Source organism: Syngnathoides biaculeatus, chromosome 4, assembly GCF_019802595.1.
Source record: "Syngnathoides biaculeatus isolate LvHL_M chromosome 4, ASM1980259v1, whole genome shotgun sequence".
Classification (NCBI taxonomy): Eukaryota; Metazoa; Chordata; class Actinopteri; order Syngnathiformes; family Syngnathidae; genus Syngnathoides; species Syngnathoides biaculeatus.
Genome location: NC_084643.1, coordinates 1,032,744 through 1,054,117, shown reverse-complemented (window position 1 = coordinate 1,054,117; position 21,374 = coordinate 1,032,744). Strand labels below are relative to the sequence as shown.

General features: G+C 49.1%; 1 protein-coding gene across 8 annotated transcripts in view; it reads left to right on the top strand.

Moving 5' to 3' along the window:
* adgra2 (adhesion G protein-coupled receptor A2) overlaps positions 1–21,374 on the top strand; it is a 66,421-nt gene that overhangs the window by 26,967 nt on the left and 18,080 nt on the right. For 7 of the 8 annotated variants that reach the window (XM_061818525.1, XM_061818524.1, XM_061818520.1 and 4 more), the window contains one exon: positions 13,120–13,191. In XM_061818525.1, the coding sequence (XP_061674509.1) occupies positions 13,120–13,191 (72 nt within the window). Of the gene's footprint in view, positions 1–12,846; positions 12,915–13,119; positions 13,192–21,374 lie in introns of those variants that run through there. The other variant, XM_061818526.1, reaches the window with a different exon arrangement.

The window sequence follows — 21,374 nt, the reverse complement described above, 5'->3', positions numbered from 1 at the left end:
AAATGAAAAATTGCAAAATCCTATCACACGAGAGGCCCAAAATGCTTCGCGTTTAACCCCCGAGGTTCGCCTGCACTTCTTAACACAACTCCACGCTTTGATGTCTGACTCCAGCAAAAATGTATTTCAGTAATGATTTTTCCTGTCCAACCAACACTGAGCGTTTGAATCCGTCTTTGCTTTGGCAGCCCCGACACTGTTGACCCTCCACGTCTGTCCTCATGACTCTGAGCGCAAAGTGTGTGATGTACTGTATATCTGTTTATAAGGCAAAGGATCTTTTTGATGTGCGGCACACTTTAAATAGAACGAGGGTGGGCGGGGTGGGGTCGAAAAGCAGTAAAAACGGCGCTTCGCAGAATGTTCCGGGCCCTAACGTACACAAATCAAAGTTGTCACGCGACGCGGGGCCTGTATCGCTTCTCACCAGGCCAGAATCACCTCTCTGGAAACTTCTCGTACAGTATTTACAAGAACCGAAGCACCGGTGGGACGCGGGCGCTGCGTGCATCATGGAGTCGCTATGCTAATTAAAACAACTGTAATCCAGCCGGGAGCCTGTCATGGAAAATCGCTCTCACGAGCTGGCTCCCATCGGTCTCCGAAATTCGGGCTGCTTTTACTGCTCTTTCAAGGGTTTTTGCTCTTTCGCCTCACGTGTGGACCGCCATTGTAAACACCAAATCTGGAGTGAAATGCTGTTTACACAGTGGCCCGCTGCTTTGTTTGGACGCACTTTATTGGATTGATGCTGCGCCGCTTTGTCCTTGCGCAAGTAAGTCTCGAACTACAGGCGGCGAATCATCATCATCTTCACACTTTATCACCAGGTCTCATTTTTAGGTCGGAATTCCATCCTTCCATTGTCTGAAAGCTCGTGGAGGTTGCTGGTTGACTTCTATCACTCGGCACATACGAACATACCGTAATTCCCGGCCTACAGAGCGCACCTGGTTACGAGCCTCACCGAGTACATTTGTAAAGGAAATACCATTTGGTACCAGCTGTGTAAAAGACGCAAGTGGCCACATTGAAACTCGCATCGAAACACGAGACGTTTACAAAGAAAGAAAGAAAGACGGTACACAGAAAGAGTTTAACGCTATGACGGCGCTAGTGCTAATGCTGCACTAGGAACGTACAAACGCTTCATTAGTGCACTCAACTATATATTTTAAGGATTCTGTATTTGAAACCCGCATCGAAACACGAGATATTTACAAAGAAAGACTGTACACAGAAAGAGTTCATCATTAGGTCGATGCTAGTGCTAACGCTAGCGCCGTGCTAACGCTAGTGCTGACGCTGTACTTGGAACAATGTACAAACACTTTGTGTGTGTACTCAACTATATTTTTAAGGATTCTGTAGTTTACTTTATGACCTTTTACTCCCTGGATTTGAAAGCAGACATCTTGCTTATTTTTTTGTGTACTACTTTCAAAATATGCTGGGTTGTGGTGTTTACATAATTCACCCGCGGGACCTCGAGTTGAGGTGCGGGGTTCCGCACGGACTGTTTTTGTTGTTGCGCTTCCGGAGAAAAGGTTAACAGAGTTCCCGCCGTTATGCGAGTAGTTTGGTGATGTTGAACAATAAAGCAAGTTGTTTCTGTGTCCGACACTCCGCCTCCGACTCCTTTTCTCCGGCGCTACACTGGTGACCCCGACGTCAGTCCCGGCGTTTTCGAGACTGAAACGAACATGGCAACCGCCATCCTCAAATTGCCGGAGTTTTGGGAGACGTCCGCGGCAGCGTGGTTCGCACAGACTGAGGCTCAGTTCGCCCTCCGCGGGATCTCAGATGATTCCACGCGTTACTACCACGTTGTCTCAGCACTCGGGAGCTCAACGGCGGCCAGAGCAGTGAACTTCATCACCTCTCCCCCGGCCCGAGATAAGTATGCTGGGATCAAGGCTCACCTTCTCAAGGTTTTTGAACTTTCACGGCCGGAACGTGCCCGACGTCTGTTGGCTATTAATGGACTGGGGGACAGCAAACCTTCCGAACTCATGGAAATGATGCTAAACCTGCTGGGCACGGAAGAGCCCAATTTCATTTTTATGGAACTGTTTCTCAGGCAAATGCCACCGCATGTTCAGACGGCGCTCGCGAACAGTACTATCACTGAGCCCCGGGCCCTGGCCGAGGAGGCCGACCGTTTCTTCCTGGCAACCCAGCGCTTCTCCCCTGAGACGCTGGCCGCGACGCGCAGTTACTCACCTTCGGGCGCGGGGGTGGCATCCAGCAGGGGCCCCTTCAGCACCGACGGCCGTGCTGGCACAGGCTTGTGCTACTTCCATGCCCGTTTCGGTGCGAAAGCGAAGAGGTGCCGCGCCCCTTGCAACTACGACGCGTCGGGAAACGCCAAAGCCCACGCTTCGCAGCGGCCGTGAGCGTGGGCGCGAAGAGCCGGCTGCTGTTCGTCAAGGACAACCTTTCCGGGCGCAAATTCCTTTGTGACACCGGCGCCCAGAGGAGCGTCCTGACGGCCACTGCGGAGGACGCCGCTGGCGGGACTCATGGGCCACCCCTACTGTCCGCTAATGGCTCCCCTATCCGCTCTTATGGCATGAGGACTGTGGACTTGTGTTTCGGGAGTCAGCGCTCACATGGGACTTTGTCACTGCGGATGTCTCATTCCCTCTCCTCGGCGCTGATTTTTTTTGTGCCCACGGGCTGCTGGTGGATGTTAAGAGGGGCCGTCTGGTGGATGCACTGACTTTTTCCACGGTCGCCTGCGTCCGCAATGAGGTCTCTCCAGTTCGCTATCGGACGGCACCAAGTACCAACTCCTCCTTGGTGAGTTCCCTGCCTTGACATGGCCCACTTTCTCCTCTGCCACGACTAAACATGGGGTCGAGCACCACATTGAGACCAAGGGCCCCCCGATCCACGCGAGGGCCCGACGGCTTGATCCCGTGAAGCTAGCAGTCGCTAAGTCCGAGTTTGCCAACATGGAGCGTCTGGGCATCGTCCGCCGCTCGGATAGCCCGTGGGCCTCGCCACTACACATCGTCCCTAAACCGAGTGGTGGGTGGCGACCGTGTGGTGACTACCGCCGCCTTAACGACGCCACTACGCCCGACCGCTACCCTGTTCCACACATTCAGGACTTCTCAGCCCACCTGGCAGGCAAAATCTTGTTCTCCAAGGTCGACCTGGTGCGCGGGTATCACCAGGTTCCCGTGCACCCCTCAGACGTTCCCAAGACAGCTGTAATCACTCCGTTTGGACTGTTCGAGTTTCTGAGGATGCCGTTTGGTCTTAAAAACGCGGCACAATCTTTCCAGCGTTTAATGGATTCTGTGCTCAGGGACTTGCCATTTGTGTTCGTCTATTTGGATGACATCCTCGTCGCCAGCTCCTCGGAGGATGAACATCTGATGCACCTCCGCGACCTCTTCGCAAGACTTGAGCAGCATGGCCTGATCATCAACCCGGCAAAGTGTGTTTTCGGGGTGCCCTCTATCCAGTTCCTCGGGCACCTCATAGACAAGAACGGCGCCGCCCCCCTTCCGGCAAAGGTGGAGGCCGTCTCCGCTTTTCCCCGACCTCGCTCGGCTCGGGGCCTCCGGGAGTTCCTGGGGATGGTGACTTTCTACCACCGGTTCATCCGCCGGGCGGCCCACATCATGCGCCCGCTCTATGAGGCTCTTAAAGACAAGGCCCCCAACCGGGACGTTGAATGGACGGCCGAGAGGATGGAAGCCTTCGAGGCTACGAAGGCCGCGCTGAGTTGTGCCGCTATGCTGGCCCACCTGACCCACGGGGCCCCTGTCGCTCTCACTACCGATGCATCGGACTACGCTGTTGGAGCCGTATTCGAACAGTGGGTCGGCGGCGCCTGGCAACCGCTTGCCTTTTTCAGCCGTCAGCTGGTCCCCAGGGAGCGCAAATACAGCACGTTCGATAGAGAGCTCCTCGGCCTCTGGCTGGCGATCCGCCACTTCCGCTCCCTATTGGAAGGCCGTGAGTTCACGGCATATGTGGACCATAAACCCCTCACGTTCGCCATGTCCAAGGTGGCCGAGCCGTGGTCCGCCCGCCAGCAACGCCAACTGTCGTTCATCTCTGAGTACACTACGGACATCCAACACATCGCCGGCAAATCCAATGTGGTCGCGGAGTGCCTCTCCAGGGCGATCGTCGGCACTGTGCATCTGGGTCTCGACTACTCCCGCATGAGCGCAGACCAGGCCTCGGACCACGGGGTGCAGGCCCTCAAGACTTCTGACACGGGTTTGCGCCTGGAGGAAGTCGCGGTTGGTGACTCGGGCGTCAGGTTGCTGTGCGACCTCTCGGCTGACCAGCCTCGGCCGCTGGTCCCTGCAAACTGGCGAAGAGCTGTTTTCGAGGCGGTCCACAACCTCTCCCACCCCGGAAGGAAACCGTCCGTGAGGCTGGTGGCCCAGAAGTTCGTGTGGCGCGGTCTCAAGAAAGATGTGCAGGCCTGGGTCGACTCGTGCGTGGCCTGTCAGCGGGCTAAGGTGCATCGCCACACAAAAGCCCCCTTGGAGCCCTTTGCTGTCCCCAAGAGGAGGTTTGACCACGTCAACGTTGACTTGGTAGGTCCACTTCCTCCCTTGCACGGATTCACCTACTTGCTCACCATGGTGGACAGGACGACCCGCTGGCCCGAAGCCGTTCCCCTCTCCTCGACAACGTCGTCAGACGTGGCCCGGGCGTTCATCGGCACGTGGGTTGCACGCTTCGGGACACCGTGCGACCTTTCTTCAGATCGTGGCCCTCAGTTTACCTCTGAACTCTGGAACGCAGTCGCTGAGAGTTTGGGGGTCAAGCTGCACCGCACTACCGCCTATCACCCCCAGGCGAACGGTCTTTGCGAGCGGTTCCACCGCTCCATGAAAGCAGCCCTGCGTGCCGGCTTGACGGACGGCAACTGGTTGGATAAGCTCCCGTGGGTCATGCTCGGCCTCAGGTGCGCCCCCAAGGAGGACCTGTTGTCCTCATCCGCCGAACTCGTCTACGGCCAGCCACTGCGGGTCCCCGGCGAATTCATCCCGGACGCCACAGCGCCCTGGTCCGCAGCCAGGCAACGGTCCTCCCTGCTGGAGGCCGCAAAAGGGTTTGCACTGGTTCCCACGTTGCAACATGGCACCCCAGCTGCCCGGCTGCCCCGTCACCTGCGCTCTGCGGATTTTGTGTTTGTTCGTCATGACGCCCACCGTGGACCTCTCCGCCCCCCATACGACGGGCCGTTCAGGGTCCTGGAGCACGGGGATAAGAGCCTGCTCGTGGACATTGGCGGCAGACCCGAGACTGTTTCCGTGGACAGGGTCAAACCCACGCACCTGGACATTGCCCAGCCTTTGGGGTTGGCGCTCCCCCCGCGCCGGGGTCGTCCCCCTTTGCCCTGTGCCCCTGCGCCCGCCGGGGTACCCTTGACCCCGCCTGAGCCCTTGTCCCGTGACTCAATGGACAGTGCGGCCCCGCCCCCATCGGCCCCTACAGTGCACACTCGCCGGGGTCGGGTCATCATCCCTCCACGGCACAAGGATTTTGACTATGGGTGAATTCTGGGGGGGCTTGTGTGGTGTTTACATAATTCACCCGCGGGACCTCGAGTTGGGGTGCCGGGTTCCGCACGGACTGTTTTTGTTGTTGCGCTTCCGGAGAAAAGGTTAACAGAGTTCCCGCCGTTATGCGAGTAGTTTGGTGATGTCGAACAATAAAGCAAGTTGTTTCTGTGTCCGACACTCCGCCTCCGACTCCTTTTCTCCGGCGCTACAGGGTACAATTTTTCAGCTTCCAGGTGACAACACAATGTACTGTAATTCCCGGCCTGCAGACCGCACCTGGTTACAAGCCTCTGCGAGTACATTTGTAAAGGAAATACAATTTGGTACCAGCTGTGTAAAAGACGCAAGTGCCCACATTCAAACCCACATTGAAACATGAGATATTTACAAAGATGATACGCAGAAAGAGTTTAACGCTAGCACGGCGCTTACAGTAGTGCTAATGCTGGTGCTAAAACTAGCACTGCGCTAATGCTAACAGGGCCAATTAAAATAAAACTTACCGGTAAATATCACTGAGACCTGCAAGTAACACAGTCGCATGTCGCAGCCGGAAAAAGTCACTTCCTCGGCACGTATATTCCACCGGTCTCATTCTTACCTTTTCCGGTAAATATCATTGAGACACGGTAGTAACACAGCAGCAACACGCTAGCACAGTGCTAATTCTAGTGCAGCGCTAACAAGGCCAGTAAAAGTCACTTCCTCGGCACATATATTCCACCGGTCTCATTCTTACCCTTTCCGCTTGAGTGCCCCCTTGCAGCCGTTAGAAAAAAAATGCACAAATTAGCCGCATCACCGCATAAACCGCAGGGTTGAAAGCGTTTGAAAAAAGTTGCGGGTTCTAGGCCGATAATTCCGGTATAATAATTTACTTTCACATTCACACTTCTGGACACAGGGAAAACATACATACCACACACAGGAGCAAAGATTTCAACGCAGAACCTATCAAATGTGAAGCGGACACGCTAACCGCTAGCACGCTGTGCTGCCCTCGCATTCAGATTCTCCTCTAAATGAATTCTGATGCAGCATCAAGCATCCGCGAGCAGCTTTCTCGCTATTGAGCCGTGCAGCTGCAGAGCACCTTGGAGCAATCTCCAGTGCAGCACATCTAAATATTTAAGGGCCACACAGGCCTATTGGAGGACGCACTTTAGACACTAATGCACCTCATTCATGTCCCGAAACAAATAGCAAGACAGGATGGAGAATTTCCTGTATATGCTTTGTGTTATAAATTCTCAAAAGATGGAGAATTCTGTCACCAAACCGGCGGGTGATGGACTTGTGTTTGGCTTTTTTCAAACCTTCTGGTTGTAGTTTGGACGGGACACGCTTCTGCCCCAGGTTGCGATCTGGCAGGCCGCCGCCTCCGGGCTCTCCGGTTTCCTCCCATATCCCCAAAACACGCAACATTAATTGCACACTCTAAATTGCCCCTAGGTGTGATTGTGAGTGCGTCTGTTTGTCTCTATGTTCCCTGCGATTGGCTGGCAACCAGTTCAGGGTGTACCCAGCCTCCTGCCCGTTGACAGCTGGGATAGGCTCCAGCACTCCCCGCGACCCTGGTGAGGATAAGCGGGAAAGAAAATGGATGGAACTGTTTTAACTATTTAAGCCAACTGGATAAATCTCACATTTGTATTGGCAATGGAGAGCATAGAAAATGTATTGTCGGTATTGATGGATGGTTTGAGTCCGCGAGCAAGGCTGTTCGTCGTCATCCGGTGTTTTGATCTCATGCGCATTATTTGTAAATGGATTACAAGAAGTCATTAAACGAGACTCTGGAGCCCGACACGGAGCCTCGCTCTCCTCGTAGATGACATCGACTCAATTAGCGTGCGGGGCTTCCACACTGAAGTGAATGAAAGACGCTAAACACGGCGCTGAGGTCGTCTGGACTGAGTCACGGCGTCCGTCCGCCATGTGTCGGTCGGCTAATTCGATGAATTCACTCCGTCTGCTAATCTGTCGCAGAGTCGACTCGGCGCAAGGCAGATCTTTTGAGGACGTTTCTCGCCGCGTTTGGCTTTGCGCATGTCGTCGGGGCCACCTGCCTGCGCGCAACCGCCCGCCCGAGGGCCGTCCGGGAAATGCTCTCTCTCTTCTCGGCCTGACCCTGGAAGTCGACTTCTGAATAAACAGCTAATTGGCTGGATTTCCTGTTTAGCCTAATGGGAACGCCGACTATTTCGGTTCTGTTTACAGAGGTCGGGCCCTCTTTTTCTCAGAGAAGCTCTTTCTTTATTGTTTATTCGAGAACAATGTCCTCAATGTGGCTAAACATCGCGCACATGCGCACGTGTGCGACGCCTGGGAGTGCTCAATATCGCTAAAAGCGTCCGACTTTTGTTGTCTGTGGAGACTTTCACATAACTAAATAAATTTTTGTGGTCTTTTGCTTATTTTTGAACGTCAGCCATAAAGCTGATTTAATAATCTTTTGCTGGGTTCCACAAGTCCGCAACAGTCAAATAATGTACGTCCGTTGGAACCTCAAAAGGTTGAATTCTTCTTCTTTTCCTTTCGGCTTGTCCCGATTCGGGATCGCCACACCGTGTCATCTTTTTCCACCTAAGCCTATCTGGTGCATCTTCCTCTCTAACACCCACTGTCCTCATGTCCGCCCTCACCACATCCATCAACCCTTTTTTTGGTCTTCCTCTCCCTCTTTTGCCAGGCAGCTCCATCCTCAGCACCCTTCTACCAATATACTCCCTCTCTCACTTCTGGACATGTCCAAACCATTGAAGTCTGCTCTCTCTAACCTTGTCTCAAAACATCCAATTTTGGCTGTCCCTCTAATGAGCTCATTTCTAATCCTATCCAACCTGCTCGCTCCGAGCGAGAACCTCAACATCTTCATTTCTGCCACCTTCAGTTCCACTTCCTGTTGTCTCTTCAGTGCCACCGTCTCTAATCAGTAAATCATGGCCGCCCTCATCACTGTTTTATTAACTCTGCTCTTCATCCTAGCGGAGACTCTTCTGTCACATAGAACACCAGACACCTTCCGGACCCGTTTCTTCACTTCCTTACCACACTCTCCATTGTCCAAGTATTTGAAGTCATCCACCCTCGCCATCTCGTCTCCCTGGAGTTTCACTCTTCACCAACCGCTTCTTTCATTCTGTTTTACTTCGGCTAATCTTCATTCCTCTCTTTTCCAGTGCGTGCCTCCATCTTTCTAATTGTTCCTCCACCTGCTCCCGGCTTTCAACTGCAGATCACAATATCATCTGCGGACATCGTAGTCCAAGGTTGACCATAATCTTATAAGCCAAAAAACGTACGGAAAACTAAAGTAAAGCCGCTCACTGTTTCATGACTTGAAAGTGTTCTGGAAAATGAAAATTGGCAGAGTTGGAGAAAGTCAAACTAAAAAAAGCAAAACAAAACAATGAAAGTGTTGACTAATTGTGTTGCGTGACACATGCAGTAATGAACATGGAGTGGGAGGATAACTTTTCATGTCTTAGTGTTGAATGTCTTCACTACAAGACTAAACAAAAGCAGTCTACGTACTGCTGTTTGATACATTTGTATAAATTGTGACCCTTTTCTGACAGTTTATAAAGCATTTTTTCTTGCAGATGATAGAGTGCTACAAAAGGTAATGCGTGCATACTGGGCCAAACAGATGGTCAGTCGTCTGATGAATGTTTTTTTGTATTTTCGTTTTTCACAATAAGCTGAGTCAAAGAAGAATCATCTGTATTCGAACCGTCTGCACTGACTTAAACGCCGTGTTCCCGCGCCAGATGGGACTTTCTCCTCTTCTATCTGTTTTGAATTATTCTGTACGTCTCTCGCTTTCATATCGCGGCTGCTTCGGGTTTCGCCAGCGACGCTGCGCCCGAAGTCAAAGCGAGAGACCTCGCGAGGTTCACGCTCGGGCTACAGCGCGCGTCATTTATCCACTCTGAAATGTCATTCGGTCGGCGTAGGTACTGACGGACGACTCCAAGATGGACCGCGGACAACTTGTCCGTTGCGCCGAGATCGGCGGTTGAACTACGAGGCGACCCTCCCACCTTACGTGTGACCCTTTCAAATTCAGTGCTTGCGGGGGTTGCAAGTGGGCCGGCGCCGATCTTAGCTGACTTTGGGCGAGGGGCAGGGTACCACCTGAACCGGTTTTTGAAACCCGAGTTGAAAGCAAAGCAAAGTAAATTTATTTGTATAGCGCATTTCAAACACGAGGTAACTCAATGTGGTTTACATGATTAAAGGCATTTGAAAACAGAGATAAAACATAGATAAAAAAAAATAAAAATGACAAACAAAATGTTTAAAAAAAGGGAATTAAAACCACATAAAGTGCAATTAATATGATCAAAAAGTGGCTATTTGACCTGAGTCAGTCGATCTCAGAGCTCGACTGGGATTGTATTCGGTAAGAATTTCTTTCATGTATTCAGGACTTAAATCATTTAGGGATTTATAGACCAGGAGCAGAACTTTAAAATCTACTCGCAAGCTGACTGGAAGCCAGTGCAAGGACTTTAGGATTGGAGTTATGTGCTCTGACCGCTTTGTTTTGGTCAGAACGCGAGCTGCAGGGTTCTGAATGAGCTGCATTTGTTTGATACTCTTTTTTTTGGGGGAGTCCAGTCAGAAGACCATTACAGTAGTCAAGTCTACTTGAGATAAAAGCATGGATGAGCTTTTTCCTGGTCTGCTTGACACAGACATGATTACACTCTCGATATGTTCTTCAGATGGTAGATGGCAGTTTTTCTGATTGATTTGATATGATTGTTGAAAGTCAGGTCGGAATCAATCAGAACACCAAGGTTTCGGACTTGGTCTTTGGAGAGTCCAGGTTTTTAATAACACCAATTCTCTTTTCTCTATTGCCAAAAAAAAAAAATGTCAGTTTTGTTGCGATTTAGTTGAAGAAAATTTTGGCTCATTAGCAGCTCCTCCTCATTTCTCCTCTTCTTTGGGAGTCCAGTCAGAGGACCAATCGAATAGTCAAGTCTACTTGAGATAAACGCGTGGAGGAGCTTTTCCTGGTCTGCTTGACACATACAAGTCTTCATTCCAGAAATGTTCTTCAGATTTTAGAAGGCAAAGAGGGCAAAGAAAGAAGCAAACTAAATCACAAATGTTTTATTTGTGTCAATGAACTGTTTTTCTGAGCTGCACGTACAGTTTACTATCTGGACTTGAAGCACAGCAACACATGTTGACACTCCCCCCCAGCCCCCAACCCCAAAAGGTGCAGGTTATAAACACGGTTGCCAAACATAATAAATAGTTGTTCACTTTTGCTCGGCTTAAAGCGACAGAATGTATTGCTGGAAATGGCTGGCTAGCAAGCTCCATTATACCTTGAATACAAGCTCGGTTCACACTCTTATCAGTAGTCCTTTCTGCTCCAACATTTATGTGGTAGTCAAGGAAGATAATTGCAGGAAAGCGTTGACATGCAAAAAATAGTTTGCTTACAAGTTGCCTTTCTTTTCTTCCAGAAAGTTCTTTTTTGTTTCTTGTTTTTTGTGGAAAGGGAGAAGTGAGCGTCGGCCAGTTTGTTCCAGTAAACCCAGGCTGGATGATTTAATCAGGCCATTAACTGACTTGGAAGGCGTGGCGCTGAAGGCAGTGTTTTTATTGATGTGGCAGGAAACAAGTCGGGCTGGCGAGGCGGGGGTGTTCGCAGCCAGCCCCCTTTTAAAGGTGCACCCACGGCTCGGCTGTCTCCATTACGGCACATTTAATGTCGCCAACACCCCGTTAATCGCCGCGTGCTACGGAGGGAAATGCTGTGAAAGCGCAAAGGTGTGTTCGTGACGCCGCTGGTGTCGACCTCCTGCGGTGAGACACCGCCGGGCCGTGTACTGGGCAGTCAACCCCAAACATTGTCAACAAGCTCATGTGCAGCTATGCAAACTTGAATTTCACTCTGTCGAGGTTGAACTTATACTAAAAACATGGAATAGATTTCTGTTGGTCTCATATATGAGCAAGCAGCACTATTTGCAGTCGAAAATGTGGAAGACAGCCACGTGCTACCGTAATTCCCGGCTAACAGAGCGCACCTCGCCTCACCCAGTACATTTGTAAAGAAAATACCATTTGGTACATACATACGCCGCAGCTGTGGCCAGATATTGAAACACGAGGGATTTTTACCGGTATGTTTTTTTTTTTTTTAACCGGCCCTGTTAGCGCTACGCTAATGCTAGCGCCGCTGCGCTAACGCTAATGCTAGCGCCGCTGCGCTAATGCTAACACTAGCGCCGCCGTGCTAACAGGGACATTTAAAAAAAAACATATAGGTAAAAATCACAGAGACACGGCAGTAATATGCTAGCGCAGCACTAACAGGGGCGGACCAGTAAAAATCACTTCCTCGGCAAATATATTCCACCAGTCTCACTTACCTTTTCTGGTCGAGTGCCTCCTTGCGGCCGTCAGAAGAAAAATGCGCAAATTAGCCGCATCGCCGCATCAACCGCAAGGTTAAGCGTGTGAGAAAAGTGGCGGCTCATAGGCGGGAAATTACGGTAAATGTTTTCCAACAGATGGCATTAGGGTTTGTAATAGTTGTCCGGTGCAGTCAGCTTCAGACGCCACTCAACCTTCAAAAAGAGGAAATAAATTCATCTGGATTTTTATTTTCATATCCTGCCAAGATTGAAGGAATAATAAGTGTGTGTGTGTATGGGGGAGAATTGTAGTAAAGGAGGGCCGTTTTTGTGTTTGTTTGTTTTAATTTGTGCTTTAGTAGGCCACTTCCTTGCAAATGGAGGATGTTATGAATGGGACTGCATCATTTTTAGACTGTGGAGCGGCGGGAACAGTTGCGTCATGACTCAAGAGGAAAAAAAAACAAAACAAAAGTGTTTTATTTCTCGTCAGGTTCGTGGGGATTTATGATTTCTTCAAGATGTCAGACAGGAAGACAATTGTAATGATTTCATTATTAATCGCATTTATCCTCATATTTTCTGTAGCCGGCCCGGGGGGGTGATACGCAGGGCACGGTGGCTGGAAGAAGGTGACACAAAATGTTATCTTTTTCGCTACTTAAGTCTTGCGGAGATGAGCGACGCCAAAGCAAACATCCCGTTTATGGAGCCGGCCCACACTTCCTCCCTTCAGCGCTGGAAGAGCGTCACATAAGTCACATCGCTCGCCACCCGGACGTCACTCTCACATTGTGACGACTGAAGGGCCTTGTTGACTCTGAACTGTCCATTTCCCATGATCCCTTGTCACTCATGTCAGCCTCACTTCCGAGCGCGTCTGTGCGGCGATAAGACTCCCGCGTGCCGGCGAGAAAATGAAAAAAGGCCGAATGAACACGGGCGGCGCTTCCACGTGCTCGACGCGCACAGACTTCCTTTCGATGTACAAACGCACGCGGAATGATGATCAAGATTAGCACTGCGCCGCTAATCTCGACGTTCTTTTCGATCGTGAATCGGAACCGTAGCACGTCTGATTGTAGCAACAACTGCACGCTCAATTGCCGCTCGGTCCTTGTCGCATGCAGCATAAAATGTATCTCAATGTTGGATTTATTAATCACGTTTTCTTTGCGTTTCTTTTGCAGAATACTGAGCCACAACAAAATCCGAGTCCTGAACAATGGCTCCTTCTTTGGACTGAATGCCCTGGAGAAGCTGTGAGTAGCTCATCAATCTTGATCAATAATCAGCGTGGCATGTGTAAAAGCGTGTGCAGCTCACCATATGCGTGAGCTGCAGTTTCGCTTCGGGGGCCCCGCGGGGAGCGAATCAGACGAGGATGCGATGAGAACCGAGGGTCTCTCGGGTGGCTCGGTTCCAGCGCGTAGGATGCTTCCATCTGCGTTAGTTCCACTGACGGGTTCTCGGAGTTCCACCTCAGTCACTGCCAGTCACGTAAATCCCTCGTCGGGGGAGGCTGTCAGTTTCGCCACCTTTAGAGAAAATCTACTTGAATCGAATTTATTGGCTTGTCGCCTCTACGGGTGGACTGAGCCTCCTGACCCGAGCCCTTATTCAAATCTACGATATCTTTTTCATAATCATACATCGCTTTACATCATAGTGTCATTGTGTTTCATTATTTTTCCTATGAGATTCCACTCATCAAACAAGAAGTTGATCATTTTACGCCTTTGTCATAAGCTTTGCAATATTATAAATATGCATAAGTGCCACACATTTGTTTCACTTCATTGTCGCACAAGATTAAAAACGTGAAAACAATAACACGCGCAATCGTAACTTGTGTAAGTGCTACATCTTCCATAAATGGTTGCATATTCGTCTTCTCCGCATAGCTGCTTTATCTCTTAACACCCCCTGGTTGAGGCCAACCCTTTTATGGGTATAAAAGCCAAAGGGGAAAAAACTGACAACTAAAAATTCAGTTCATCCTTTAGGGCTCGTTGAACGGAGGTCTCGTGAGGTACGCCGAGGTCTCGTGTGATGAGCTTCGAGACATAGTTTTCCTCAAAATGTTGACCAAATTCCAGATTGTAAGACTTTGGGTATGTTTGACTTGAGTGCTTCGGATGTATTTTCACCTTTCACTGGTGACATTCCTTTGAAATAAAAACAAAACAAAACAAAACAGAACAGATCCTGAAGAAAATGGGCAAAATATTACCTCAAATCTAAACTAAGAATCGTTATAGTAAAAAAAAACGAGTATTTGAACACCCTGCTATATTGCAAGTTCTCCCACTTGGAAATCATGGAGGGTCTAAAATTTTCATTCAGTTCATTCATTGCCAATGACTATTTGGGTGATACAGAGGAGTCATGGGAGAAAGTTTTGTGGTCAAATGAGACCAAAATGGAACTTTTTGGTCATAATTCCACTCACTGTGTTTGGAAGAAGACGAATGATTAGTTCCATCCCAAGAACACCATCCCTACTGTGAAGCATGGGGATGGTGGCATCATGCCTTGGGGGTGTTTTTCTGCACATGGGACAAGACGACTGCACTGTATTAAGGAGAGGATGACCACGGACATGTGTTGTGAGATTTTGGGAAACAGAGCATTGAAGATGGGTCGTGGCTGGGTCCTTCAACATGACAATGACCCGAAGCACACAGCCAGGAAAACCAAGTAGTGGCTCTGTAAGAAGCATATCAAGGTTCTGGCGTGGCCTAGCCAGTCTCCAGACCTAAACCCAATAGAAAATCTTTGGAGGGAGCTAAAACTCAGTTTTTCTCAGCGACAGCCCAGAAACCTGTCTGATCTTGAGAAGATCTGTGTGGAGGAGTGGGCCAAAATCCCCCCTGCAGTGTGTGCAAACCTGGTGAACAACTACAGGAAACGTTTGACCTCTGTAATTGCAAACAAAGGCTGCTGTACCAAATATTCACATTGGTTTTCTCAAGTGTTGAAATACTTATTTGGAGCTGTTTCGCACAAATAAATTCATAAAAAAATCATACATTGTGATGGCTAAAAAGGATTTTTTTTTTCTTCGGGTCAGGTGCCTGATGTTTACCAGCAACATCTCGGCCCGTCCAGTCGTTTTCTTCCCGCAGGGCTTGAAATGACTGAAAATGGAAGTAAAGCGTGACGGCATCCTGGTAGCCGACAACAAACACGTTCTCTCAGTCGGGCTACACACGATAAAAAGAATATTAGTTCCACATGCCCCTCGGGTCTGCCACCCATGACGATTAGAAAACAGCTCACTAATGTAAGAAGAGAGGTCATTTGCCGTTGTAATCATCTTGTTTGCGCACACTTTCCGGTGGAGAGCAAAACCAATTTGCTGATTTTTTTTTTTTTTTTTTTTTACTCGCGTCTGCAGATCGGCCAAGTTGTCACCTCATTTGTAAAGATGTTGTTGAAGAACAGATGGAGGAGAATGTGAATATGGAAAAAAAAAAACATTTTGAATGTAAAAGGAGCTGGACGTGCTTGTTTTTGTACGTGTGGACAAGGCTCCCCGGCAGGCTGAAGGGTCGCCGGGTCAAGTAACCCGAGCTCAGCCACTCGCCGGCCCTTATGAGTGCAGCGGCGCTAAAACCTAGCGGGAGGCATCCGGGTGGAGATTTCCCTGGACTGGAAGAGGTTGATAGAGTAACTCGCACATGTGACGGTGATTTGGGTGCCCGTTGTGAGAAGACATACCGCACAGCGTAAATTGCGCATGCCTCGTTTTACTCCTCCGCTGTCCGAGCGGCCGGCACATAACGGCGGAGGGTCCGCCCGCTCGGCCTTTAATTGAACCGCGCCGCTCATCACTGCATTCGGTGGAAAATTGCCGCCCGATGTGAAAAACGCGACCTTCACCACGGAGAGACGGAGTCACGATACGTTTTTCCTCCCTGCAGCTTCGGTTTCTGCTCGGCACAAATGAACCTGCCGCGGCCGCTCCGGGCGCCTCATTGCTTCCAGTATGTCATCTCCATGTGCTTGTCATTTGGAGCAGTAGTGAACAGTTAGTCATATTATGTGGTCAGTACTATAATCAAAGGGCAAGCCCACGAGGGCTGAATAAACACACATCAGGGAAATACACGGCAACACTTCCCCAACGAGAAGAAGATAAACACTCACTGGCCGCGCGCACACACACACGCACACTTCGTTCAATTTAAGAACATTTTAACATTTATTTTACCCATTATAATCCCTCAAGTGGAAATTTAACATACCCGCCGCTGTATACGCCGCGCGGAAAACCAGATGACACACATGCAAGCGTGCAAGGGAGAATTCAAAGTTACAAAGATGGAAAAAAAAAGAAAAAAATGACAAATTAAAATGGAAAGAAATATATAAGAACCCACCCATCACGTCCCCACATATAAACACAAAATACACTTGCACGAACACACGCACATGCATACACATCGGGATTAATAGTGTAGAGACATGGTTTGGCAATAATTAGTCACTATTATCCATCCATTTTCTTAGCCGCTTATCCTCACAAGGGCCGCGGGGAGTGCTGGAGCCTAACCCAGCTGTCACTTGGGCAGGAGGCGGGGTACACCCTGAACTGGTCGCCAGCCAATCACAGGGCACATGGAGAAAAACAGCCGCACTCCTAATCACACCTCGGGACAATTTAGAGTGTCCAATTTATGTTGCATGTTGTTTGGGAGGTGGGAGGAAACCGGATTGCCCGGAGTAAACCCACGCAGGCACGGGGAGAGCATGCAAATTCCACACAGGCGGGTCCGGGATTGAACCCGGGACTTAAGAACTGTGAGGCCAACACTTTCACCACTATTAGATGAGAAAATAAATACTTTTAGATTTTATAATTATGTAATTATGGCTGTATGTATATTATATATAGGTGTAGGGTTTTTTTTTCATGGTTGCTTTGGTTGATCTGTTTTCTTTTCACATTATTAAAATTAAAAATATTTCTGTTACTGATGTAATCATTTGGATTATTGTATTAGTGTGTATAGGAATAAGGATGTGTGTACATTAATATTTCCGACTTAATATATTATCATCGTCCTATATTGACGTCGTATAGGATCAGGAAGGAAGGAGAGATACTCCTTCCTACTCTTTTTTTAGTGCCATGAACTAACGGTGCGGGGCTGGACCCAAATGCAGGACTCCGAGACGAGGGCATGAGGTTAGGTGTAGTTTTATTCAAAGCTGAGGTCGTACGCGGTGTAAGAAGTCCGAGAAGGCAGAGGCACAACAACGCCAGTCTATAAGCAAAATCCAAAAACATGAAGCGAGGTCTGATGACTAGGAGGCAAATTTGCAAACATGAACTCAGACGGGACTAAACTATGGTGGCACATAATCGCTGTGACGAGGCAACGAACTGGCAAATGCCAGTGGCAAAACTCCATCTTAAATACTTGGTCTAATCACATTGCCGCATGGGAAACAGCTGTGACCGTTGACGGGCGTCAGAGATGAGACCGCCCAAAGCGGTGGCCAGGCCAAGCACCCTGTTGGCCGTGGTGCATTCTTGCTCATGACATTTGGATACCGGAATATTTTGTTCAATCTTTTGCTTCCATATTGCTTTATTTTTTTACATGTCGCAAATAAAGAAAAATTTAATTTGATTCAAGAGGGAAGGGACACGCAAATAGTTCTGTGCCCACTGAGCCGGGTGAGTTGGAGGTGCCTTGCTCAAGGGCACCTCTCCAGCAGACAGGAAGCAGACCGGACTCGAACTTCCAGACGAACGACGCGGGAGCGTTCTGCGTGCTCTGAGCAAGCGTCCTCGCGTGGGCACCCAGAGTTCTTGTCAGAACGTCGGAAATAGCTCTGCTAAAGACAACTCTCACACCAGACGTATTCATTGTGAATGCAATCTGATCCGCCGCCGCCTCCGCTCGCGGGACGGATAAATGAATAGCTCAGCCGCCCTCGGCCAGACGCTGCAGAAATCGACACAGTTAGCCCTTTCATTGCGACGAAACCTCCTCAAAAGCCACGATCGCCTTCATAACAGGCCAAACCACCCAAGTGCAGTGGAGCAATTTAGCCTTGTTTGTTTTTGCCTTCCAACTGTGTTTTCGTAGCTCTTTTAAATAGCCGCGCCGTCCAACAGCTACATTTGGACCTCGGGATACCTCATTTCTTTTTCCCGTTTTGGGGTTGAATCATACCTGGCGTCAGCGGCAGTGAGTGTGCTATATGTAGTGTGGTTACTCACACACACGCACGCACGCAGATGCACGCATGGATGGATACAAAGTAACAACAACAACAAAAAAAAAAGCAACAAAAAAAAGTGACAATAATAGCAGAAGTCCATAATTGTGCTCGTTCGTCCGTCTGCATGTTACCGGGTTACGTCTCGGTTCAAGGAAAACCCTTTCATAATGGGGCGAAGCCAGTTTCGATTATGGTGGAAAATTTCCACGGAAACCCGAGGAATGCGTCGGTAAAGTCACGGCGCCTGCTATTGGGTGTTTGTTTGGTCTTGCTGCCCGTTAGTTAGCGAGCCGCTTTCTGGCTGATGGAGGATGACATAACCGTTTTTTTTTTTTTTAAATTCCGGTGCGGGGAGAACGGTTCCATTGTGACTTGAACGGGGGGGGGGGGGGGGGGAACATATCTGCTTTCCTAACGCTGTTGAGATGCCCTTGAGCAAGACATAGCATGGAAAACCACATCTTGTCCTTTTGTTAGTCAGTCCGTAGGCTGGTTTACGGAACAAGATGTTAGGAATACACCGATGAGATTATTTGTGTGACGTATCGTTCATCACGACTGCAAAAGTTCTATGGCATTTCATTTAGTTTTTGTGAAATCCACCTAACGAACAGACACACTAAGAATTTTCATGTTGACAGTTGTTGTTAATCCTCCGATTCGGGTGTAAAAGTACAGTATGTCGATCGAAAGCGGACGTGCAGATGCAGTTCAGGCGATCGGGCCTCCACAAGTACAACGCGTCCACCCTCCGTGAACACCTTCTGATGGGGGGCCGATGCCGGCTGGCCCACTAACAAGCCGGGACCTTTATGAGTTGCGGACAGATCCCAGCAGCCCGTCCTCGGCTGATTTGTGGCGAGGTAATGAGAATAATGAGCAAAAGCGGGCCAAAGCCGCCTGGCTCTCGTCCAACTGGGCCCCCGGTGCACCGTGGGACACGCAGGACAGGCGGGCAAGGTCCAAAGGGGCCCTGATTACCGGGCCTGTTCGGCCTTCTGGGGGAGAGCAGAGGGCAGCCGCGATGATGGATGAGGGAGCAGCAGGACGCTGCGGCGGACGGGTCCGAACGGCAGCAATGAGCTTGATGGCTCGGGAGGTGTGGGGGGGGGGGGCTTGGCAACATTACGTGGACTCCTCCGCTCAAGAGTCAGAAAGGACTCTCCTCGGCTAGAGCACATCATGCAGCATTTAGCTCGCGTGCCGGATTGGTTTGGTCCACGTCCATCTTACATATACACTCGAGGCACCATTATCACATTATGTTTATTATTGATAAAAGTCAGCACACGTTGTGCCATTTGCTAAATGCGAGATGGGTGACTTTTGAGCGTTTAGCGGTCAGGAAGTGGTCCAACTTAAACAACTGACACAAGGGCGGGGTAGCCGTGGCGGCTATAGATGGTACGGTGGCCGGAGCGAGCGGGGGAGAGAGCGAACGCGTGCCCCTGCAATTTGTCTTAAATAAATGTGAGGTTGTTTTCCTTAGCGAGAGATTTCCACAGAGGCGAAGCGAATGACGCTGATGAGTTGGAACAAAGAAGAGAGGTGGGCAGCAGCACATAAGAAAAAAACCTCAGAGACGAGACCCTTTGTCTCGCCCCGTCTGGGTTCGCACCGGACCGCGACTCTGAAAGGACCGCGGACGCCACACGCTGAAAAAAAATGAACGTTTACGGCGATACACCCTCCTTGGGTAACCTCGCGCTTATCGTGCAGGGGTGGAGCGGGTGAGGAAAGGGTTAAGCGTGGCGGAGTGAGGAAACCGAGAGGGGGTGGGGGGTGCCGCTGGACTTGATAGACTCCAGATGTGTCTCGCAGATAAACTGAAGGAGCTGGGTGTTTGTGTTACAAGCCTCGCTCCGCCATGGCTCTGGGGCTTTATTGAAACACATAGCGAGTCACCTCATAAGCCAATTACTAAATCAAATGCTTTACGTATATCGCCACATCTGTTTTACACGCTTGCTGGTAAACGTGGTTACGGTATCAACGCTTTGAGCTTCAATGTATTTTTGCTGAAACAGTTTCTCTATGTTTCCCGCATCATGCCAGGCCTAACCTCTCATTTGTTGTTGTGGATATTGTGTCATATTGTACCATTTTTTTTCTCCTTTCATTTCTTTTGCTATGAAAGCGTTACATCAATAGTAGTACGATCCAAATTTGGTTCTACGGTCATCGTTAGGTCTCCGCATCACTGGGTTTTGGACCTCTTAACTTTTGTTGGGTGGATTTTCCAGAATACAGTTTGTTCCGTAGTCAAATTCAAAACAGTCTCGAGAGCGGTGATTCTCAAACTGGTGGGTCGGGAGCCAAAAGTGGGTCAAGGATACATTTTAGGGGGATCGCGGACAGCTATTAAAATATTAGTATGTAATTTTTCTCCCCACATGGAACATATTAGGTCAGCGACAGGAAATGTTACCCACTTGTGTTTTAGTCACTAGTTTACTCTGTAAACAAATACGGTCCCACTTGGGTTCTAGCTAGAGGGCATCAAGGCTGGCAATATGCTTTTAAAATATGTCAAACATTTGAAACAGCGCTGAAAATTGTACATTGTACATGCGTTTTCAGAGGCTATTTCCAAACAAACCCCCCAAAAAATCTTTATTGTTCTTAGTTTTGACAAAAGTGGGTCACCACTTTACAACGAAAGGAAAATGCAGTTGAGAACCACCGCGGTACAGGTATTGATAATATTAAGTCAACATATTGTTGAAGAGAAATGAAACGTCATCAAATCACGTAACTGGCCGGAATGTCGGTCAAACAAAGCATTGTTCAATGTTAAGTCGATTGGAGACGAAGCGAAAATACGTTTTGTAGCACGACGACTAGAGTTTTGTCCGATACCATTAAACATTTAGAAGGTGATAATAAACGAAGGGACGGGGAGAAATGAGAGACGCTTTGCTTGGAGGATCCATATTTATTGCCAATAAGATATAGGACTGTTAACCCACTTCTGGTTGTCTTGGACAACTGGATCTATACGTGGATCTGGTGCGTAAGTCGTCGAGATTTACACGGAAGAGTTTGAAAGCGTAGAAAAGTCTGGACGCATGCAAATACTTTGTTCCTGGATCTGTTCTCAATCAAGAATAAATCCCACATAGTGATGGAGGCACTCGGATTTTTTTCAATACAAATACCAATATTTAAATAAATGACCCCTGGTTTTACACAAACTCACATTCAT